Here is a 23,760-nt window from a genome sequence, read left to right as displayed (position 1 = left end):
TTCTTGTTCCACACATCATCTTTGCACACTTTGTGACTCCCTCCTTGAACCATCATCTTTGCACACTTTGTGACTCCCTCCTTGAACCATCCCCATTCCTCCTCCACACCTACCTCTACTCTATCCTTCACTCCCTCCCACTCCTCCTTCAGCTTCTTCTTGTACTCCTTCTCCTTTTCATTTAGAGAGTTCACTCTAAGCACCTCCCTACCTTTTGTCCCTTTCCTCTTTCTCCATCTGTCCTCCACTCTCAACTTACCTTCCACCAGAAAATAATCTGATATTCCCCCACCCTCTCCCCTTAGTACATGTACATCCCTAACTCTTCCTATCATAATCCTATTTACCACTACATAGTCCATCATCGCTCTATCTACCACCCTTCCCTCCACCACCCTTTCCCATGTGTACTTATGCTTGACTTTCTTCCGAAACACTGTATTTGCTATCATCAACTCTCTTTCTAGACACATTTCCACCATCAACTCTCCACTATGATTCTTTCCTGGAACTCCACATTTCCCAACCACTCCATCAATTGGATCCTTTCCTACCCTAGCATTAAGGTCTCCCAGTACTATTACATTTACACTTCTCCCTAAACCCTCTATGCACTCATTTAAATCTATCCAAAAAGCCTCCCTTTCTTCTACACTCTTCTCACCGCCAGTCCCATATGCACTTACAAAAACCCACATCTCCTTTCCCAGTTTCACCTTCATCCACATTATCCTTGAGGAAACCTTCCACTCCACCACACGTTTACCCATCTCTTCACTCACTAGTGTAGCCACCCCTTCCCTCCCTCGCCCTCTCTTCACTCCTGATAACCTCCCATTTACACTCCCAAACTTACAATCGCCCTTCCCTTTCAGCTTAGTTTCACTCAAAGCCAACACATCCATCTTTCTTCTCACAAACATACTACCTATCTCTTCCCTTTTACTCTAATCTGTACCACATCCACGCACATTAAAAGACCCAAACCTTAGGGTGCTGGTCCGAGAACTTCCAGACCCTCTTATGCCTCTGCCTTTACTTTTAGGAATGTGCCCTGTGGGGCTACAAGGAGAAGGATGCCTAGTCCCAATCCCCGTCCCTTTCTTCTCGCCTCTTACGATCCAAGGGGGAATACTTGGTGGCAGTATTCTTCACCCCCCCCCACAGGGAATTCCCCCACAACAGAAAAAGAATACTCAGAGAAATGGTACAGGACAGCAACAAGGGGTTGGAGGACAGCATAACGGAGGGACAGTCGTAGTATAAAAGTGTCATCATTTCTCTATGAACAGAGTTTTCCTCTATCATAGACAAAATGATGTGTGGCTCTGGTCCGTAGGGGCACCCCATATAGACCCTAAAGTATCGACTGCATGCTACTTTGCCACAATAACAAGCAGCCAATACCCCAGACACATATATATATATATATATACATATATACATACATACATATACATTGGATTCTAAAAGAATGAAAAGAAGAGCTAACAGACAAAATACACATCATAATAAATAGATCACTCAAGGAAGGAAAGATACCTAATGACTGGAAAAATGCTAACATTGTACCAATATATAAAGGAGGAAACAAGGAAGAACCCACCAACTATAGGCCAGTATCACTAACAAGCACTATAGCCAAAATCTGTGAGAAAATAATCAAGAATAGATGGGTAAAACATCTGGAAGATAACAACATATTAAACCCAAGACAATTCGGGTTCAGACAAGGTAGATCATGCACCACAAACTTAATATGCTTCTACTCAAGACTAATAGACATAGTGCAAGAAAGAAACGGATGGGCTGATTGTGCATTCCTAGACTTGCAAAAAGCATTTGACAAAGTACCACACAGAAAACTACTAAAAAAACTGGAACACATAGGAGGAATACAAGGGAACCTACTAAAATGGATGGAGGACTTCCTGACTGGTAGAAAGATGAGAATAGTGCTCAGAGAAAAATATTCAGATTGGAAAGAGGTGATCAGTGGAGTACCGCAGGGATCTGTACTGGCACCAATAATGTTTGCTATCTATATGAATGATATGGACGAGGTCGTGAACTGTTACATGAGCTTCTTTGCTGATGACACCAAACTGTTAAGGAAAGTAGAAACTGATAAGGACTGTGAAGCACTGCAAGAAGACCTGAATAGGGTATGGAACTGGAGTCAGAAATGGGAAGTGGATTTTAATACTAAGAAGTGTAGCATAATGGAGTTTGCAAAAAGTAAAACCAGAATATCAAGAAAATATACAATTGGATCCAAGGAAATAAAGAAAGTAGGATCCAAAAAAGAATTGGGAGTAATTATCACAAACAACTTGTCCTATGATATACAGATTAATAAAATTGTCGGGGAGACTTACAACTTGCTAAGATCAATAAAAGTGGCATTTGCTTACTTGGACGAAGACATGATAAAAAAAAAAATTGGTTACATTGATAAGGCCTAGACTAGAGTATACGGCGACATTGTGGTCCCCCAGTACCAAAAAAAGCATAAAGAAAATAGAAAGAATCCAAAGAGCAGCTACAAAAATGGCACCTGCACTTGCAAACCTATCATACGAGGAGAGATTGGCTAAACTGGAGCTACCGACACTGGAGCAAAGAAGAGAGAGAGGAGACCTACTGACCATCTACAGAATCATGAAAGGCACAGAGATACTTGATAGAGAAGAATTACTAAACTGGGACAAGAGAAAGACAAGAGGACATGGAAAGAAATTAAGAAAACATAGCTATAGAATTGAAATGAAGAAAAACAGTTTTCCACAGAGAGTTTTGGACACTTGGAACAAACTGGATAATGAAATAGTAAGCGCAAAAACCATTCACGAGTTTAAAAGCAAACTAGACACTGAGAGATACAATGGCGGGACAACACGAGAGCATAGCTCCCCTTCCCGCAAAATACAACTAGGTAAATACATGTACATACATATACATACATAAATATATACATACATATACATACATACAAACACATACATATATATATATATATACATACATATATATATATCTATATATACATACATACATATACCAAGGCTTTTTTTCCCCCTTACCAGGGGGGTAGCCAAAAAGGACAAGGCACAAAAACATTCCCATCCATTTCATCCCCGAAAACACTCCACACCCCTCCACCCTCCCTCCCATCTTAGCACCTCCTAGATGATGGGTCATCCCTGCACCCTGTCCACTGCCCTGGGTCAGAAGCAGTGTCGCAGGACACAGCACATCCACAGCAAGGCCGCTTCATTAAATCGGCGACCCCCCATATAAAGGAGAGGACGGGGAGAAATCCCTTCGGGCTGCATCAAAAATTTTTGCTCACACACACTACCTCACCCCCATTCCCCCGTCCAATCCACCTCATGCATCACAACATTTTCCATATACAACCATTCTCCATTCACCCGTCTTCTGTCCTCTCCTGTCTTTCCTCAACTGACATTCCCCTCTTCCCCAAAGCCCCCTTCACCCCATCCATCCATCTCATCCTAGGACGTCCCCTCATGTTCACTCCCTCCACATCTGCCTTCCATACCTCCTTTACTAGTCTTTCTTCACCCATTCTTTTCATGTGTCCAAACCATCCTAATACTCTTTCATCCACCCTATCTCCCAGCTCCTTTTCCACCCCTGTTCTCCTCCTCACTTCCTCATTTCTCACTCTATCTAGCCTAGTAACCCCCATCATACTTCTCAGACACTTCATCTCAAACACATTCAAGTTCCTTCTCTCTTCCTCTCTCATGTTCCATGTTTCTGCTCCATACAGTGCTGTTGGCACAATCACTCCTTCATACAGTCTCCTCTTAGCATCCATTCCCAGATTCCTATTCCTCATTACACTTTTTAAACCATCAAGGCATTTACTCGCTTCTCTCAATCTACATTCTACCTCCACATTCACTCCACCCTTTCCTGCCACATTTGCACCCAAATATCTAAAACTATCCACTTCCTCCAGTTGCTCTCCCTTAATGCTCACTTCCAGATTACTGCCACTTTCACCTCTTGTACATCTCATCACCTTACTTTTACCCACATTTATCTTCAGCTTTCTTCTATCACACACTCTTTCAAACTCTGTCATCAGCTTCCTCAAACCCTCCTCAGATCCTGCCACAAGCGCAGTGTCGTCCGCAAACAACAGCTGGCTCACCTCCCACTTTTCTCCATTTTCTTTAACCATCTCCAATCCCTGACCCACTACCCTTGCATTTACCTCTCGCACCACCCCATCCATGTATAAGTTGAACAGCCAGGATGACATAACGCATCCCTGACGAAGTCCCACCTTTACCTCAAACCATTCACTCTCTCCATTTCTAATCCTGACACAAGCTCTACTACTCTCATAAAAACTCTAGACAGCTCCCAGAAGCTTTCCTCCTATCCCGTATATCCGCATAACCTCCCACAGTGCCTTTCTGTCTACCCTGTCGTAAGCCTTTTCCAGATCCATAAAGGCCCAGAAAACATCCTTCCCCTTACCTATAGCTTTCTCACATATCTGTCTTACCACAAAGATCTGATCTACACAACCTCTACCTGTCCTAAATCCACACTGTTCCTCACCAATTACTCCCTCTGTTCCTCTCCTAATCCTCTCAATCAAGATCCTCCCATAAGCCTTCCCAACTACACTTAACAAGCTAATCCTACTGAAACTACTACATTCACACTTGTTCCCCTTTCCCTTGTAAAGTGGAACTATACACGCCCTCCTCCAGTCCTCTGGCACTCTACCTTCTCCATGCATTACAATGTCATTAGTAGACAAATAGTACCAGTATTGATAAAACTATCCAATCCACTATTCATTTGTGAATTTGTTCATATCTGTGTATATGTACTCGTATGTATATATGTATGTATGCAGGCATGTATGTGAATTTACCTATGTGCAAAGAAAGGAGAAGAGGTGGAGGAAGATGGAGAAAAAGAAGACTAAAAAAAAAATAAAAATAAAAATAAAAATAAAAGGACAGAAAAAAAGAAGTAGAATAATAATGAGAAGAAACAGATGATGAAGATGAAAAGAAAAAGAAAATTATGAAAATGCGGAGAAAAAGAAAAATTATGAAAATGAGAAGACAAAAAGAAATAGAAGAGGATGAAAAAAAGACGAAAAAATAAAAGAAAAGGAAGAAATGAACAAGTCTACCACACTTGTTTATAAATGTAATTTTATTTTCAATTTTCTCTTATTTTCTATTCATTTATTACTATTATCTTATTTTGTAGTGTACGAAAGCAGGTCCCATTTATCGGATAGCGTGAAGCGAAAGAAGCGGTCAATGCTTAAGACTGTAGACATAATCTAAACGGATTACAAAACGGAAATCTGAATCCAAATCGACGCTGCCGCGGACATCGCTACAAACACCACCACTAGCACTACTAAAACCAGTGTCATTAGTACTCCCACTACCACCATCACCATAACCACTAACACTATCATCACTATCACCAATGTCATTACTACACCCACTATCACTATCATCAGTGTCATCACTATTTCCACTACTACCATCACCATAATCACTAACACTATCATCTCTACACCCACTAATGCCACCACCAACACCACTAATATCACCAATGTCATCACTATCCCAATACCATCATCACCATTATTACCACCACCTTCCTCATCACTGCCATGACCACCACCACCACCAGTAATGCTGTAACTACCACTACCAACACCAATAGCACCTTCACCACCACCACTACCACAATCACCAATACAATGACCACTACCACCAATGCCATCATCACACCCACCACCACCACCACTAGCAACCATCACCAATGCCATCACCACCAAGAACATCATCACACCCACAACCTCCATCACCACTACCACTAGCAACCACTACCAATGCAATCACCACTACCACCAATGCCATCACCACCACCAAGAATATCATCATACCCACCACCACTAGCAACCATCACCAATGCAATCACCACCACCAAGAACATCATCACACCCACAACCTCCATCACCACTACCACCAATGCCATCACCACCACAAAGTACATCATCATACCCACCACCACCACCTCCACCTCCACCACCACTAGCAACCATCACCAAGAACATCATCATCACACCCACAACCTCCATCACCACCACCACTACCACTAGCAACCATCACCAATGCAATCACCACCACGACAAAATCTTGGACATTGAGAGCAGCAGCAACCCCCCCCCCCTCTTTCGGCACCTCCAAGTTGCAAAGTGGCACAGCTACAACCGTCGCACTGCCACGTCGCCCATTGAGTTGAACAAGGGAGCTATTGCAGAAGAGGGAGAAGGTGTGTAGATCTAGTGATGATGGAATAGGGAAGGAATGGTAGTTGAAAGAGAGAAAGAGGTAGATAGGGAGAAGGGAGGAAACAGACAGAGAGAAATGGAGAAAGAAGAAGAGAGGGAGAGGAGAAGAGAGAGAGAGAGAGGGGGGAAAGCAGAGACAGAGGGAGACGGAGAGAGAAGAGAGAAGAGGGAGACGGAGAGAGAAGAGAGAAGGGGGAGACAGAGGAAGAGACGGAGTAGAGAAAAGGGGGAGACAGAGGAAGAGACGGAGAAGAGAGAAAGAAGAGCAAGGCAGAGAGAAGAGAGAAAATGGTTTAAAACAGGTATGGATGAGTTTAATAGATGTAGTTTGTCAGTACTCTGAAGATTTCATTAAAAGACGATTTACATTATAACAAGCGTTAATTTAATATACAAATGAACAATTATATATGAATACTTACACGTTTTTGTCTAAGAAATGTCGATTACACTAGACAGACGTGCAATCAGTCAGTACCCCCATATGAATGACAAGATAAGAAAAATTATCCTCATTTACATCATAGAAGATTGCGGATTCATTAACTAAACAATACATTCCTAAGGTTTCTGATGACGTCTTTTCTGTTACTTTACAATGGCGGCCACGATTTTTTTTGTTTGTTCAGCATTAAACTGAAATCCGATACAGACGTGACGAACCAAGAGGAGGAAGACAATTCTGTTTGCAGATGTAGCGGTTAATTAAGATGGTAGTCGCTCACGTTTCAATCACACTACAGTTTAAAAAGCGTTTAAAGTTTGAACAAATTGTGGCTACTGGTCTGGCAAGAGTGCTGTGTGACCTAATAGAGGTATTCAAATGGGTCAATGGCTTTAACAGTGGTAATGGAGGCAAGGTCATCATATCAAGACATGGTGAGACTCGTGGTAATGGGTTTAAATTAGACAAATTTAGATTTAAGAAGGTAATTGGCAAGACTTGGTTCACCAATAGGATGGTTAACGAATGGAATGGACTCGGTAACCATGTAGTAGTGAGCGCTGAAACTACTTGTTTTAAGAGAAAGTTAGATAACTTTATGGATAGGTAGTAAGGGACATAGAACTCCCAATTGTAAGCCTTACAATCTCTCACAGTCTCCTTCATTTTTATGTTCTCATATTCTTAAATTTAATTTATGGCCCCGAGGTAAGCCGCCGCAACCATTTTCTTTCTTATTTTCTTGAAGATCAAGACATCTCATCTGAATGGTGTTCAGTTTTGGGCTCTGAAATTTCGTTTTTAGAGCACGACTGTAAAATTTGTAACTTCAGTACTAAAACTGTGTGGATTTTGAATCGTGATTACACAGTTGATACTCCTCCAGCTATTCTTTGGTCCAATGTAGAAGTATCAAGAGCATTACTCAATCTTTATTGGTTATGCTTCTCCGGTAATAAAACAAAAACCAGACATAGATATGAGAGGCAGATTAATTTCTTACGAGAGAAAATAGTATTAAGAAAGTATATAGTAGATTAAAAAAATTATCTTTGCAATATGTGAAATCATCTTTGGAGATAAAAATGTAGTTAGAAATTTAAGATACATTTTGATACAGTCGTGGAACTACATGACCGAATCACGTGGTTATAAGGCAAACCCAAACATTACTTTAGGAGTTGTACATTTTCAACCGTCTTTAGGACATAAATCATAAACGGATAGCTCAACTTCATGATCTTAAGAGAAACAATGAAAACGGTGATCTCGACACAGCAAGCATAGATTATTGGGATTGTATATACAAGCAACACCAGAGTACTTATGTCATAATAAGCTACCCCACATATTAGCTTGTAAAGAGTAGCAACACTAGAAACGAGTTTCCAAATATAAATCTACCCAACAGTGACGACAATTTAATTAAAGTTAGGTTAGGTTAAGATCATCCACCCCAAACATAAGCTTGTATTACGCATCTTTACAAAGTCCGATGATTGTACATTTCTGATTCAAAGAAAACTGTCGATTCTTGTCGACACAACCACCCACAGATCGACGACATGACGTCACAAGCATCACCATCCAATACCTAGCGATGACAATTCATCATGATTACTAAATAAAATCAAAACACCAGCGTATTTGATTTCCTTACATAATATCTTTTGTGGATTACAATTCACAAATTATTCTGGTGGTTAATGTTCGTCTAGTATTATCAAAAATAAATCGTGCATAATATATCAAATTTTCCATAAGGCATGTCTAATTTAAAAAATTATTGAACATTCTAAAAGACCTCTGCCCCTTTTCGATGATTTATGACAAGAAATATTTAAAATTCATTCGTAATGCAATGATTTTAAGCACAAGATATATTAATTTCAACTAACAAGAACAAATATATTCACTATCAAGTAATAAAATAGACATCAAAATGAAAAAGAAAGAAAGCTCAAAGTAGAAAGCTCTACCTAACCTCACCAAACCTAACTTTAATTAAATGATCGTCACTGTTGGGGATTTATATTTCCAAAGCTCATTTCTGGGGTTGCTACACTTTACAAGCTAATATGTGAGGTACTTTATCTTAACATGGATACGTACTCTGCGATTGTTAATCTTCACAACATAGCACCAACAAATCTAGAAAAAAATATATAGTTGGCAACTTCAAATTTGATATTGTTGTTCCTTCAAAAACAGTTCACAGGTATTGGACGCGAGTTCAGAACCATTTCCATTGCAACTTGGAGGTTTAATTAGATGAAAGATTAAATTTTATATATATGATGTGTGATTAGCATCACGCATAAATGCTTTGTGATATCAATGATATGATCAATTGCTTCTCCTTTACCTGCAGTTATGTAATCTACATATCAAGTAATGCAATCACTTATGATGGAAGCATGCATTGTGTATGCAATTCACCATGGTCTAGGATCACGTACTGGACTCGTGATCGACAGCTATTTCCCCGTCTGAAGAGAGCTCCGAGTTCATATATGACCGATCTATGGGTAATGCTTTGACCTTACACGCGCACCCAACTCCCCGCCCACGAGCTGGAGTAACGACCCACAGCGCAGAAATACTGAAATTATTTCAGCCCTGGGCGGGATTCGAACTCGGACCACTGTAGTGGTAGCCGGGAACTCTAACCACTACGCTGCGAGGTGTCTGTGTGATTCACCTTTGTCTTGGGTCACGTGTTGAACTCGTGATCGACAGCTATTTCCCTCCCGGAAGAGCTTAGGTAGGTGTAGGTGTGTAGGTGTGTGTGTGTGTGTGTGTGTGTGTGTGTGTGTGTGTGTGTGTGTGTGTGTGTGTGTGTGTGTGTGTGTGTGTGCGCGTGCAATATGGCGCCATTCGCCTGCTCCACTAACATCTGTGAGTAGTTGCACCCCTTCCTTCCCTCCCTCGTGACCTCTTCCCTTCCGTGTTAGACTTTCCCTGACATCGCTTCTGTTGCCAGGCGATTTCATTTATCGCCTTGGGGACGCCCAAGGCCTTTCCCTAGCTGATGGCACTTTTATTGATATTATCATAGGGTGGCCAATACAACAGTTGGTAGGAATAATTAGTAATTGTACAGCACTACAAAGACAAGTGTGCGCTCACTTGGGAGCAAAAACAAAGACTGACCAACGCCAAGCTTCTTAGCGCGGGAGAAACCTACACGAATAGCAAGGTTCGTTTACAATAAATGCACACGGAAATATACAACGGCAATAATAAAATCGAAATACAATAATTAATATACAATACTACAAGTACGTATGTATAATATACAAGGAATATTCAATGCTACCATTCCTCCCTTTCCTGCCATATTTGCGCCCAAATATCTAAAGCTATCCACTGCCACCAGTCTCACTTCCAATTTGCTGCTATCCTCTCCCATTGTACATTTCATCACCTTGTATTTACCCATACTTATCTTCAACTTCCTTCTTTCACACACCTTCTCAAACTGTTACTAACTCCCTCCTCTGATCCTGCTACAAGCAGTGTCGTCAGCAAACAATAACTGGCTTATCTCCCACTTTTCTCCATTTTCTTTAACCATCTTCAACCCCTGACCCACTACCCTTGGATTTACCTCTCGCACCACCCCATCCATGTATAGATTGAGCAGCCAGGGTGACAGAACACATCTCTGACCAAGTCCCACCTTTACCTCAAACCACTCACTCTCTTCATTTCTAATCCTGACACACACCCTACTCCTCTCGTAAAAACACTTGACTGCTCTTAACAGCTTTCTTCCTATCTAATATGTCTGTAATACCTCCCACAGTGCCTTCCCGTCTACCCTGTCATAAGCCTTTTCCAGATCCATAAAAGCCCAAAAAACATCCTTACTTTTTCCTATACCTTTCTCACATATCTGTTTTACCACAAAAATCTGATATACGCAACCCCTACCTGTCAAACTCACACTGTTCCTCACCAATTACTCCCTCTCCTAATCCTCTCAATCAAGATCCTCCCATAGGACTTCCCAACTACACTTAACAAACTGATCCCTTTGAAACTGCACTCATACATCGATTTAACAGACCTCACTTTAACGGATTTCGGATGCAACGGACAAAATCTGTAGCTTCCGGATCGTCCGGACGCGATCTGATGTTTCCGTAGTTGACTGCCAGATGACCTATGGTCGCTTTGTTTACAACTGTGCTGGAACACGTGGAGCTCTTTGGTCCGTGTTTTTCGACCTTTTTGGCCCATATTTTTCCTTAAGTCTACTATATTTATTTAAATTCATCATAAAATCACATGATTCACAATTCATTGAATCAACTATAACATTATATTTTTGAAGCCAATATATAAACTCAATATCCCCACATTGATAAATCATCTCTTTCATCTGATAAATAGAAAGCACAGAGTAATTTTTTTTTAAATGTTAAAAATATTTAATAAATGTTTTCATTTTTTGGGGTGAAAATTTTGGACTTGGTACTCTTGGGGTGAAAAGTTTGGGCCAGATCCCAGGTATTTACACTAACAGATTGGATAGTGCGCTTAAGTAAAAGTACCATACTGTATTCATTCCTCATTTTTTCGTAACGTAATGATTGAAATACAGTAGTATCAGAAACTTCGGACAATCGGGTATATCAGACCGTTGTTCCCCCATTTTAGTCCATTAAATCGAGGCATGAGTGTACTACACTCACACTTGTCCCCTTTTCCCGTGTAAAGTGGAACTATACAGGCAACTCTCCAGTCCTCTGGCACTCTACCCTCTCTTAATCAAATATTAAATAACCTCACCGGCCAGTCCACCATCTCTCTACCTCCTTTTTTCAGACATTCAGCATGACATCCATCCAACCCAGGTGCCTTACCTGCTCTCATCATCTCAACAACTGCCTTCACTTCATCTTTCCTTATTTCTCCTCCATTTTCTCCACTCATCACGGTCATTTTCTTAGTGCTTCCCACTGCAACTACCTTTCCCTATCCTCCTTCACATTTAACAACTCCCTAAAATATTCTTTATTTTGTATTTCATTTTGTATTTTTAGTTTTACCATAGATTTTTATTTTGATGTTTTCAATTTGTAGTTTCACCATAAATAGTTTTTCAATATATAAATTAAAATATAACTCTTTCAAAATTATTCTGAAATTACCTCAGCGGTGACGGTGTTTGGGGGACACTTCCGTAAAGGTGATTGGCTGTACAATACCGACTACCAATATGATTCCAGGAGACGAAACAGCGAAGAAGCGTAGACAGAGGTACCTATGGAAGTGGCTAACAGCTACCAAGGGTATAACAAAGAAGACTTTCCAAGAAGATAAGGTGTTGGCAGCTAGACTAAGGGACGAGTACAGTAAAATGTTCCCTGGGTTGTACGCTGACATCAAGACCTTTAATGTGAAAGTGTCAATGCGCAAGTTCCAAGGGAAGGTGATCGCCTTCAAATTAACTCTAGAGAACGATAAACAATTCAAATACAGTGATGACATGTTTGACGGATTGGAGTGTTCGGACGATATGATAGAGGAGGATTCAGAGGCGTTCACGCGGCATTACTTCCCAGGATATAAGAAATTCGTTAAACATGGTGCAAAGTCTGATCACAGGAACTTCCAGATGCATTTCTTAGACAGACTTTTCAAAACATCAAAAAGAACTGTTATTCACAACAAATATGCTATAAGGTAAAAGCTGTGATTAAGCATAAAAATGAAACAAAAAAGAAAACTATCGTACACAACGCTCAATCTAACCTCAAACCAAGAACATAACTCTTTCAAAATGATTCTGAAATTACCTCAGTGGTGGCGGTGTTTGGGAGACACTTCCGTAAGGGATTCTCTGATTATCTATACCGGAACCACTAAAGAAAACGGAGAAATAGTAACGAAACGACCACACAATGTTGTTCATGAATATTTTTTTAATTGAGCACGGAGTAATCAATATTCCTGAAGACATATTCAAACTAATAGAAGAAGCTATCAAGATCATTATGCCAGACTATGACACCGTCTACACATCAACCACTGGAGATTCATTGGAGGATATTAAGGATTAGATTTTGGACAAACTAAGGAAGGAAAATAAGGAACTACACGAGAAGTTGGATCAGATCTTCACCATGATGAAGAGGATGAGAGATGAAGACAGCGACGAAGAACATAGGTCACCCAAACGTAGGTTTCACGCAGAAAAATACTCTGAGGTACAATCTGACGAAGGCAAACCGTCTACTGAGAAATAAAACGTATCTGTGGATTGTATGGCCCGCGAACAAAGCGACCAAGTGCCACAGGACAAGCAACCTGCCGAAGGTAGTTGCAGCAAAACCGCTGCTTGTATATAAAAAATTGAAATTACTCTGCTTATCACGTATGGGGTCACATTTTCGTATTTCTTCACTACAACCAAAGTAAACAAATTTATAGCATTCAATCAGCAATACATGTATCTACAGGTAGGTATGGGCCTAATATTACAATATTTGCATTCCTACATAGCATGGGTGCAAGCACTTGTTATACAAGGGGGAAAGGGGCTTCAGCCCATCCCCTAAAATTGAGAAAAGTATTACTATTGCATGTATGCAGTTACTCACACACCCAAAAAATTATGTATTTGCATCCTTGCTAAATGGGCAAATAAATATTAACAGTATTTTGCAGGAAAATGCAAAGGAAAGGAATTGAGAAGAACTGACAATAAAAGGTGGAGAGGAACTCTGGGCATCCTACTGGATCTGACCACTGATTATACATTGACACAATGGGTTAAAGAAAACACTAGATATGGACACAATGAAGAACCATAGAGACTAGATATTCACTTCTGAGCCTGAAAGAGTGACCACCTACTAATAGAGTTCGAGCTTAATTAAGGAACAAAATGTGAGAAGAAATGAGAAACACAGAGAAGGAAGATTAATGTATAACAAAACTACATACATATACCAAGGCTTTTTCCCCCTTACAAGGGAGGTAGCCAAAAAAGAAAAGGTATAAAATCATTCCCACCCATTCCATCCCTGAATACACTCCACACCCCTCCATCCTCCCTCTTATCTGAGCACCTCCTGGATGATGGGTCATCCCTGCACCTTGTCCACTGCCCTGGGTCAGAAGCAGTGTCGCAAGACACAGCACATCCACAGCAAGGCCCCTTCATTAAATTGGCGACCCCCCCTCTCCCTCTCCCCATGCATAAAAGGAGAAGACAGGGAGAAATCCCTTGGGGCTGAATCAAATTTTGCTCACACATACTACCTCACCCCATTCCAACTCATGCATCACATCATCCATATACAACCATTCTCCATTCACCCGTCTTCTGTCCTCTCCCGTCCTTCCTCAACAGACATTCCCCTCTTCCCCAAAGCCACCTTCACCCCATCCATTAACCTCATCCTAGGACGTTCCCTCATGTTCACTCCCTCCACATCTGCCTTCCATACCTCTTTTTAGTCTTTCTTCACTCATTCTTTCCATGTGTCCAAACCATCCTAATACTCTTTCTTCAACCCTATCTCCCAGCTCCCTTTCCACCCCTGTTCTCCTCCTCACCTCCTCATTTCTCACTCTATCTAGCCTAGTAACCCCCATCATACTTTTCAGACACCTCATCTCAAACACATTCAAACTCCTTCTCTCTTATGTTCCATGTTTCTGTCCCATACAGTGCTGTTGGCACAATCACTCCTTCATACAGTCTCCTCTCAGCATCCATTCCCAAATGTCTATTCCTCAGGAAAAGGTGGAGTGAAGGTGGAAGTAGAATATAGATTGAGAGAAGCGAGTAAATGCCTTGGTGGATTGAAGAGTATAACAAAACTGACTTTGTAAAACTTGGAAAAAAAAATTCAAAATGCTAGCTGGGAAAATTTTCAAATGAAGAAAAAAAGATGTAAGAGAAATGGAACATTTTTAAAGAAAAATATAAGGAGGGAACAAAGAAACTTGTACCTAAGCAGAAACAACAAAAGGGCTAACATAAAGTGTTGATATAATAAAAAGTGTAGCATTGATAAAAGTGTTGATAAAAAAAAAAGTGACTAAATGGCAAACATACATCACACTGAGAAATGAATCTGTGTGTTGATATTTGAGGAGACGCTCCACTGGGTACCCTGATCGCCCACACATGTACTCGACCCATTTTGCAACTAGCTCCTCCCCATTCAGGTCATGGGTATTTATATACTCCTCTCCTCCATTTACTGAAACCATAGATCTAATTAGTAATATGCCATGAGTAGACAAATAAAAGAATAATAATGATAATCATAATAAATCAACAAACAAATTGTCAAGGTTGTATATTCTAGATACATTTCCTTTAAAAATACGTCTCAGTCATAATCAAATTGTAAATCGATTTCTTTGTTTGCTCGATTACTATGCTGCAGGACATGTGGGGTGCAGGGGGGGCAATGTTCCCTCTAAGCTGTGTGCATGTGCATGCACACACGTTTTACAAATAGTACACAGAGGAAAATATATGTGCACATAAGGTTTTCAAGATGAAATTGAAAATTTCTAATTAAAGAAATTAACTGTATAATTTCATAACAATTTAAAACAAAAGAAAGGTGATTTTGAGAATTTGTCAATTTCATAAAATCACATGTCTTGAGATCCTTTGTATTGTGTTCTGCAGTCAGTATGGTGACCCACACAAGTACACACATACTTTGCAAAGAAGGCAAAATTTGCACACAACCAAATTTCTGTGCTCACTCACAGCAAAGAATTAAGAGGGAACATTGGTGTGCGGGCAGGCTTTTAGAAGTGAATTCTCTGCGAATGTCATTAAATATAAAATCTTTAATTCAGGCTAACACCAGTAAATTTGATTAAGCTAAGAAGAACTCCAGCTCTTCAAAGGGAAGAAAATTACTTTTTTCAATAATGCAGGTGACAGTGTTTTTGTTACAAGGGATTAGGGGGGAGAGCTGTTACTGTTCCAGGAGTATGAGGGTCTTAGGTTTGCCACTGCTACAGGTGGGCCCTCATGCTTTACAAAGTTCCCGAGTTTAAGCTCCAATGTAAAAGAGGCTACTACCTGTTGCAAAAGTCAAACTTACAGTACTCTGCCTTTATGCAAGGTGATCGATGCCTCCGAGGTTTTAGGTACACCGCCACGCCAGGGTTGTTGTTGGCAAAGTTGATCAAATCCTTCTCACTATAATCTCTGCAATAAAACAAAAAATGTCTACAGTGGATAATATGAAGAAAAATGGGATCACATGAAGAATTGTCACCCAGTCTTTGACAGGGTGACATTTCTTCATGTGGGCCATGCTGGGTTTACGATTCTTCAGTTGTACAAATTGAAAACAATAAGCAGAACTCTCAATCAACCTAAACTAACAATCTTTATTCCATTGTTGATATTTGGCATACTGGGGTGACAATTCTTCAGGTGGGATCTCACGGGGTGACAATTCTTCATGTGGGCGTTCTGGGGTGACAATTCTTCATGTGCCCTGAAAAATGTAACATTTGCAAAACTTGTTGGTCCATATTGGATGGAGGCTGTTAATGGCTGCCTCATGACCATGGGTCTTCTGCAAGAGAGACCAATTGATTGATCTCAATACAATGTACACAGGACCCCCATCAATGTGGAATTTATGAGAGTTATTTCAAAGCAATGAACAAAAAAAGGTAATAACCATTGGAAGGTGCCAAAATAGTTCTCAACACCCCCTAAATGATCAAAAATCATTTAAAAGAAACTATTTTCGACACAAAATGTGGACTGTTACATCTATGAGTATGCAAAAGATAAGAATATGTGAACCTACAGTTGTGGAACAGCATGTGTTGTGGGGGGGAGGGGTGTGTGTCATCTTTACATGCAGCCTTTAGTTTAATTTTCTTTATTATTATTTTTAACATTTATAAGCAGAGCAAAACTGAGATGGGCTGGACATGTGGCACTTATGGAGGACCATAGAACTCCAAAACGAGTAATGATGGGTAGAATGGCTGGAAAGAAGAATTATATTTATTATAAACATATCCATCACTATGTCATGAATTATTCAAAACTTACAAGAATGTTAAAATGTACCATTACTTTTCATTCATTCACAACCACCTGCCTTAAATCTAACTGAATCTTTCCCTTTGTATCCAGCTAAATCAAATAACTCCCACAACATAGTAACAGCAAGGAAAATATCCCTTGTACAAGAGGATGTATATTTGTATGGTGAAGACTAGCCTACTGCTCACTACAATGCATATGTCCTGGGGGCATTCAGTCAGAGCTCATTATGAGATAAAATGGGAGGACTGTAAACATATACGACAGCAGTCGTATATGTGCCCCCCCCCCATGATGTTTGGGGGGGGGGGGGGACACTTTTGGTGAAAAGAAGGTAAAGCAAATTCCCACTACCGTAATGCACTTTCAATGCAGGATTTATTCATCATGAGTTGTGTGTATGAACATTGTTTTGTGGATGAATCTTACACATGAGTCGTGCTAGTGACCATCAGATGTGGAAGGTGGTGGTGGTGGTGGTGGTGATGGTGGTGTGTGTGTGTGTGTGTGTGTGTGTGTGTGTGTGTGTGTGTGTGTGTGTGTGTGTGTGTGTGTGTGTGTGTGTGTGTATTTACCTAGTTGTATTTACCTAGTTGTATTTTGCGGGAAGGGGAGCTATGCTCGTGTTGTCCCGCCTTTGTATCTTGCAGTGTCTAGTTTGTTTTTAAACTCATGAATGGTTTTTGCGCATACTATTTCATTGTCCAGTTTGTTCCAAGTGTCCAAAACTCTATGAGGAAAACTGTTTTTCTTCAGTTCTCTTCTATAGCTATGTTTTTTTATTTTCTTTCCATGTCCTCTTGTGTTTCTTTTGTCCCAGTTAAGTAAGTTCTCACTATCGAGTACCTCTGTGCCTTTCATGATTCTGTAGATGGTCAATAGGTCACCTCTCTCTCTTCTTTGCTCCAGTGTCGGTAACTCCAGTTTAGCCAATCTCTCTTCGTATGATAGGTTTGCAAGTGCAGGTGCCATTTTTGTAGCTGCTCTTTGGATTCTTTCTATTTTCTTTATATTCTTTTTGGTACTGGGGGACCACAATGTGTGTGTGTGTGTGTGTGTGTGTGTGTGTGTGTGGGTTCAGCACTTTTCAACTCGCCCCAGGGTGGCACTTACCCATGTTGGTAAATTGCCAGTTTATAGTAAACATAAATCGTACAGTTTCTGTTTGAAAGGCCTACACCCTTCCATGAGCCGCCTATGGGTGACTTCACCACTTTGCAAATTTATAATGGTTTACAACTGTGTGTGTGTGTGATTTACCATGGTCTTTGGATCACGTGTTGAACTCATGACCGACAGTTATTTCCTTCCCAGAAGAGAGCTCAGAGCTCATATATGACCAATCTAGGTGTGTGTGTGTGTGTTTACCACCACCATGATTCGGTGCATGGTCTTGAATCACATCTTGGAATCAGGATCAACAGTTATTAACCTCCTGGATGAGAGCTCAGAGCTCATATGAGTGATCTATGGGTAATACTGTGACCTTACACGCAAACACATACACACACACACCCATCTCCCCACCCACAAGAGTTGGAGTAACACCCTGCAGTGCAGTGATACTGAAATTATTTCAGCCCTGAGCAGGAGTCAAACACGGACTGCCGTAGTGGCAGGCATGAACTCTAACCACAGTGCCACGAGGTGTGTGTGTGTGTGTGTGTGTATTTACCTAGTTGTATTTTACGGGAAGGGGAGCTATGCTCGTGGTGTCCCGTCTTCATATCTCATTTTATCTAAACTATTTTTAAATTCATGTATTGTTTTTGCACACACCACTTTCTCATCTAACTTGTTCCAACTGTCTATTACTCTGTGAGGAAAGCTGTTCTTTTTCAAATCTCTTCTATAGCTGTCTTTTTAAATTTTCTTTCCGTGTCCTCTTGTATTTATGTCTTCCCATTTTATCAGATTCTCTCTATCAGCAATTTCTATACCTTTCATGATTCTGTAAATAGCTATCAAATCTCCTCTCTCTCTTCTTTGCTCTAGTGTCTGTAGTTCAAGTTTTGCTAGTCTCTCTTCATATGTGTGTGTGTGTGTGTGTGTATTCACCTCGGATCTGCTGCAGCCTCTGTTCGAGACAGCCAGACACCACCCTACGGCAGTGAGCTCAGAGCTCATTATTTGCCGATCTCTGGGTAGGTCTGAGACCAGTCACACACCACACACCGGGATAGCAAGGTCACAACTCCTTGACTAACATCCCGTACCTACTCGCTGCTAGGTGAACAGGGGCTATACGTGATAGGAGACAAACCCAACTTATCTCCGCCCGGCCGGGGAATCGAACCCCGGTTGTGTGTGTGTGTGAGGCCAGTGTGTGTACCAATCCGCCACCGAGCCTTGTGTGTGTGTGTGTGTGTGTAAAGACCAGATATATAGTGCTGCTGGAGATCCTGTGCAAGTGGGTGGCTCTCTTTTCAGTACCCTTTTTTTTTTCTTTCTAGAAATGCACATCTATGCAATATAGCAATAGAAAATTAAATAATAACTTTGTAAATTATAATACATCAACACAATATATTTTTCTTTGCAGAAATCAATAACAGAAAAAAAATGCTACAAGTGACACACTAATGAACAGAACAGAACAGAACAACTATGACTGCTTGAGATACCATCTTTGTTGTGATAGATGCAAAGGTCAAAGAAATACAAGTGTGATATATTCGTCTAACCTTACCAGCATTTGGTAATGTGGTACATGTAATTCTAGAGCTCATCATGGTTGTTGTCATTATCAGGGATGTTGATGGCCTGTTTTGTCATCCGATTTGACTGCTAGGGGTAGAGTTTCATAGCTTGAAGAAAATCATGAAGGATTACAAAGGATTACAAAGGTGGAGCATGCCGACAGGAGACCTTTTGGTCCATAACTCGGTTGGATGCAAAAAAAATATATACATATATATGAATGATAAAAAACTGTATAGAATAAAAATTATACTAATATAGATAATACACAGGTATAAATAAACAAACAGGTAAATAGTAATAATAAACTGATATATAAGTAATAAATATGGAAATTAAACAAATAATAACAAACAAATAATCAAATATAAAATAAATGGCAGTCATTACAGCACCTTGCTTATATGTTTATCTAAACAAATCTTAAAGCTTCGAACTGAACTCCATCTCAGTTCCTTAGCACTGTTTTAAAAATATGTAGCTTGGTGACATCACTTGGAGAGGGAGAACACCCAGTACACACCATCAGCACCATTGTCAAACTGACATTGACAGGATTGGAGAGAAGACAATATGGCATCTCAAACCTATTGTCACAACTCCACTCAGCAGTGCATTTGCTTAAAACATTTTTTTCTTATTGATCTCCACCAAGAAAAGCATATATTACATTGATGTATTACAAGTTACAAAAGTGAATATTTAATTTTCTATTGTTATATAGGTGAGTAGTTCTAGAAAAAAATAGAAATCTTTATTTGCTTGATGATTATACTTATTTTATGGTCACTAGCTAGTGCGCACACCCATAATATGGAGTCATTGAGTGATATACATTGGGCCCACTGGATATACAAACAATGATCATAATGGGGATGGCAGGATTTGGTTAAGTCCTGCAGGGTTGTGGCATCTTTTAAAATGATCACAGCACCCCTGGTAAAGACAACCCAGTTCTATTCCAGTGTCACACATATGCGTTTTACACATTTTTTTTTTTCCATTTAAATGATTTTTTTCTATAGGATGATTATGTTAGGTTAGGCTAGAATATATTAGGTTAGGAGCTATTGGGTATTGTAGATTTCATGTTATATATCCGTTTGCATGATTCTGGAACTTATCCCTTTCTTTTTGCATCTGAAAGATCTATTTCTCCTATAGAATGGTTACGTTAGGTTAGGAGATACTGAAAAACAAGTTTCATGTCAAATATCCGTGTTTGCGCCTCTCTGGAATCTATTCCTTTTTACAATTTTTCAGCTTGATTGTTGAATTGCAATTTTCTCAAAATCCAATCACTTTTTTTCATCTTAAAGACTTATAAGAAACCTGTTCTGCATATCTTTATTGTATACCACACTAGCTCCTGGAGAGTACCAGTACAGTTTTGTTATAAACCCATAAACTCCCACATTCATTCTATATATGATATACAAATTTATTAGAGATTACAAATTATATTCTATCCCTGGTAATCGTTTTATGACCGAGTATTCAACCAAATGTCATGTTTGATTAGAAATTGGTATAAACATGAATAGGCTGTGAACTTACCTCATTCCTCTGCTTCCTCTATGGTTTTTCCGACATGCCTCGTAGTTGCCTTAAAATAAAGAGAATTTGAAAGGCTTAAGATAAATTGGGTACTATGTTATTAAGGTAAAATTTTACTTTCGACCATTGTAGGAATATAGCAATACAAAATTAAATAGTAATTTTGTAAATTAAAATGTAGGAACGAAATATGCAATTTTGTGTGCGGAAATGAAAATAAAAATGTTGCTAAAACAGATTTTTTAAGAAATCTGTTATAGCAACTTTTTTTATTTTCATCTTAATTTTTTTATTATTTTTTTCATAAAAATGTTGCTAAAACAGATTTCTTAAGAAATCTGTTATAGCAATTTCTTTTATTTTCATTTCCGCACACAAAATTGCATATTACGTTCATACATTTTAATTTACAAAATTACTATTTAATTTTGTATTGCTATATTCCTACAATGGTCGATAGTAAAAATTTACCGTTATGAAAGATAAAGATCCAACCTCAATGTCATGAAACTGTCACTTGTCAGGAATGAACTGTGGCCAGACCATTGTCTTGCAATGTGGTGAATACAATGTATTATTGTCAGGCCCTACATGTAACAAAACCTTCAGACTACCTTGCAATGCCAATGGGTCAGTAACTTAAGTAATTGCCAAATGGCCAACTTCATGAAGCTTTGTTTTAAAGCTATGCCTATGTCTAATCTTTTCCGAAGGCCAAGGTAGTGCATTTACATGTACCATGTGTAATGTATATCAAAAACCTACCCCTGTATGCAACAAGTGTACAACATGAGGAACACAACTGAATCTATTCAACTCACCTGCTTGATGAATAACCCTTACTTCATACATTTCCCATCCTTGTAACGGATCTGTCTGTTCTTATACTGCCGCCCTGTGCAGTTTCGATTCTATATGTTTGCTCAGCCAGTAACAATATGACTTTTTCTCCTTTGCAAAGATCAATTTTGTTGTTGACCAAGTCTACATTAACCTCATCCACAAATACCACTAGAGAATACATTTCTTCTTCACCTACAATACAGAAAGGTACCCGCTGTCAGATCACTTGCAACTATCAATAAACATGGAAATTTGATAACTTCAGCTTCCATGTATAGCACCAAAACTAAGAGTTCAAGTGACTCCAAGCAATTTATCAAGTGACTCCAAGCAATTTATCATATACAGCAACATTCAACATGCAACATGATCTAGGCCTATATCACATGGCTCCTACAAAATTTTGGTTAGCAACAACAGTCCAACCCTACAATTTAGGTTGTGAAAATTAACCCAAGTGTCCATATGACCACAGTAGTGAAGACAAAAATGACAGACAATGGTGAAAAAATTACTAGATGGCATGTCTGGAGATACTGAGAGCTGAAACTACCAATTTCCACCACACGTAAACACACAATTTATACATGCACCTACTCTAACCAACAAACTTAGTATAGGCCTACATTGGGAGAGGGATAAAAATACTAAGTAAGTGCTATTCAGATTCATCAAAGGTACATGTACATCATGTACTGGGTACATACATGTACTGACGTAGTGTAAATGTACTCTCCAACAGCAATCATAGCAGTGTGATTAATCATGATTTGGCCTACATAGCCCTGCATGCCAACACTCGCACTGAGCAAACATTAGCAAGTCGAATTGCACGTATGGAAGACAAAGGCTTTTATCATGAAGGTATAAACAGGACTAATTCAAATCAAAGGATATAGTAAGTTACAACGAATCGTCAAAAAGATTATCCCAAAAACCTAAGTGACTAAAACGGCAAGACGTCCATTATATTACCAGAGAAAACTTACAGAATTTGAAATGTTGAGGCAGTTTACTCTTTCGGACAGTTTCAAAATGGCGCACTGGGCTGGCGGGCTGCGGTTTGGTGGCGCGATTCGAACAGTTTAACAAATTGCAAGATTTCGCGCAGGTTTGAAATCAAATGTCAACATAAAGGTATTTTGAAATATAAAAAAGATCCCTATGACTAAACAACTGTAGGCCTAGAGGTGGAAAATGCGTAGCATGCTTTACCACATTCGGCATCTGTCAGATTTGATCGGCACCCTCCATAATTACTACTACTAATTTTTATTTCTTGGTTATTAGTATTATCATTTTTATTATTTTTATTTTTATCTTTATTATCATTATTACATTTATTTTATTGTTATTATTTTCATTATTATTTTTATTACTTCTACTGTATTGCTATTATCATTTTTGTTATTATTGTTATATTATTATTTCAATATTTATCTTCATTGTTATCATTACTATTGTTACATTTTCTATTAATAATTTCTTTGTTATTAGTGTTATCATATTTAATTGTATAAATTTCTTCATTGTTACGTTAGACACAATGTGATGTTCACATTCGTCACCAACTATGGTAACTCGGAGAGGTGGTGAGGTACACCCCATGTATATAATGCCCACAGCCCGTTTGTACACATATCCCTTTGAAAAAGCATACCTGCGAAACTAGTCAGGAATAAACTCAAGACTAAGACTCCTGTGTTTCCTATTCCGCTTACATCATATATATATATAAATATATACATATATATACATATATATATATATATATATATATAT

At 39.3% G+C, this 23,760-nt stretch overlaps 2 protein-coding genes across 7 annotated transcripts in view; one reads left to right on the top strand and one right to left on the bottom strand.

Moving 5' to 3' along the window:
- The window catches only part of LOC143032009 (large ribosomal subunit protein mL43-like), a 320,821-nt gene extending 297,184 nt beyond the window's left edge, over nucleotides 1-23,637 (bottom strand). For 2 of the 6 annotated variants that reach the window (XM_076196475.1, XM_076196474.1), the window contains exons 1-4: nucleotides 22,968-23,637; nucleotides 21,957-22,170; nucleotides 21,136-21,184; nucleotides 15,911-16,017 (exon numbers count right to left, since the gene is read on the bottom strand). In XM_076196475.1, coding sequence (XP_076052590.1) covers nucleotides 15,911-16,017; nucleotides 21,136-21,184; nucleotides 21,957-21,987 — 187 coding nt within the window. In that variant the 5' untranslated portion in view covers nucleotides 21,988-22,170; nucleotides 22,968-23,637. Of the gene's footprint in view, nucleotides 1-14,895; nucleotides 15,044-15,910; nucleotides 16,018-16,197; nucleotides 16,313-21,135; nucleotides 21,185-21,956; nucleotides 22,171-22,967 lie in introns of those variants that run through there. The other 4 variants (XR_012967063.1, XR_012967062.1, XM_076196473.1 and 1 more) reach the window with 4 other exon arrangements.
- Nucleotides 1-23,760, top strand: part of LOC143032005 (uncharacterized) — a 529,471-nt gene that overhangs the window by 446,124 nt on the left and 59,587 nt on the right. The gene's annotated exons all lie outside the window — the stretch shown is intronic.

The sequence above is a fragment of the Oratosquilla oratoria genome, chromosome 12, assembly GCF_046742065.1.
Source record: "Oratosquilla oratoria isolate Oo_2021 chromosome 12, ASM4674206v1, whole genome shotgun sequence".
NCBI lineage: Eukaryota > Metazoa > Arthropoda > Malacostraca > Stomatopoda > Squillidae > Oratosquilla > Oratosquilla oratoria.
Note: the sequence above shows the minus strand (reverse complement) of the source record. Positions and strands in the feature narration are given on the sequence as shown.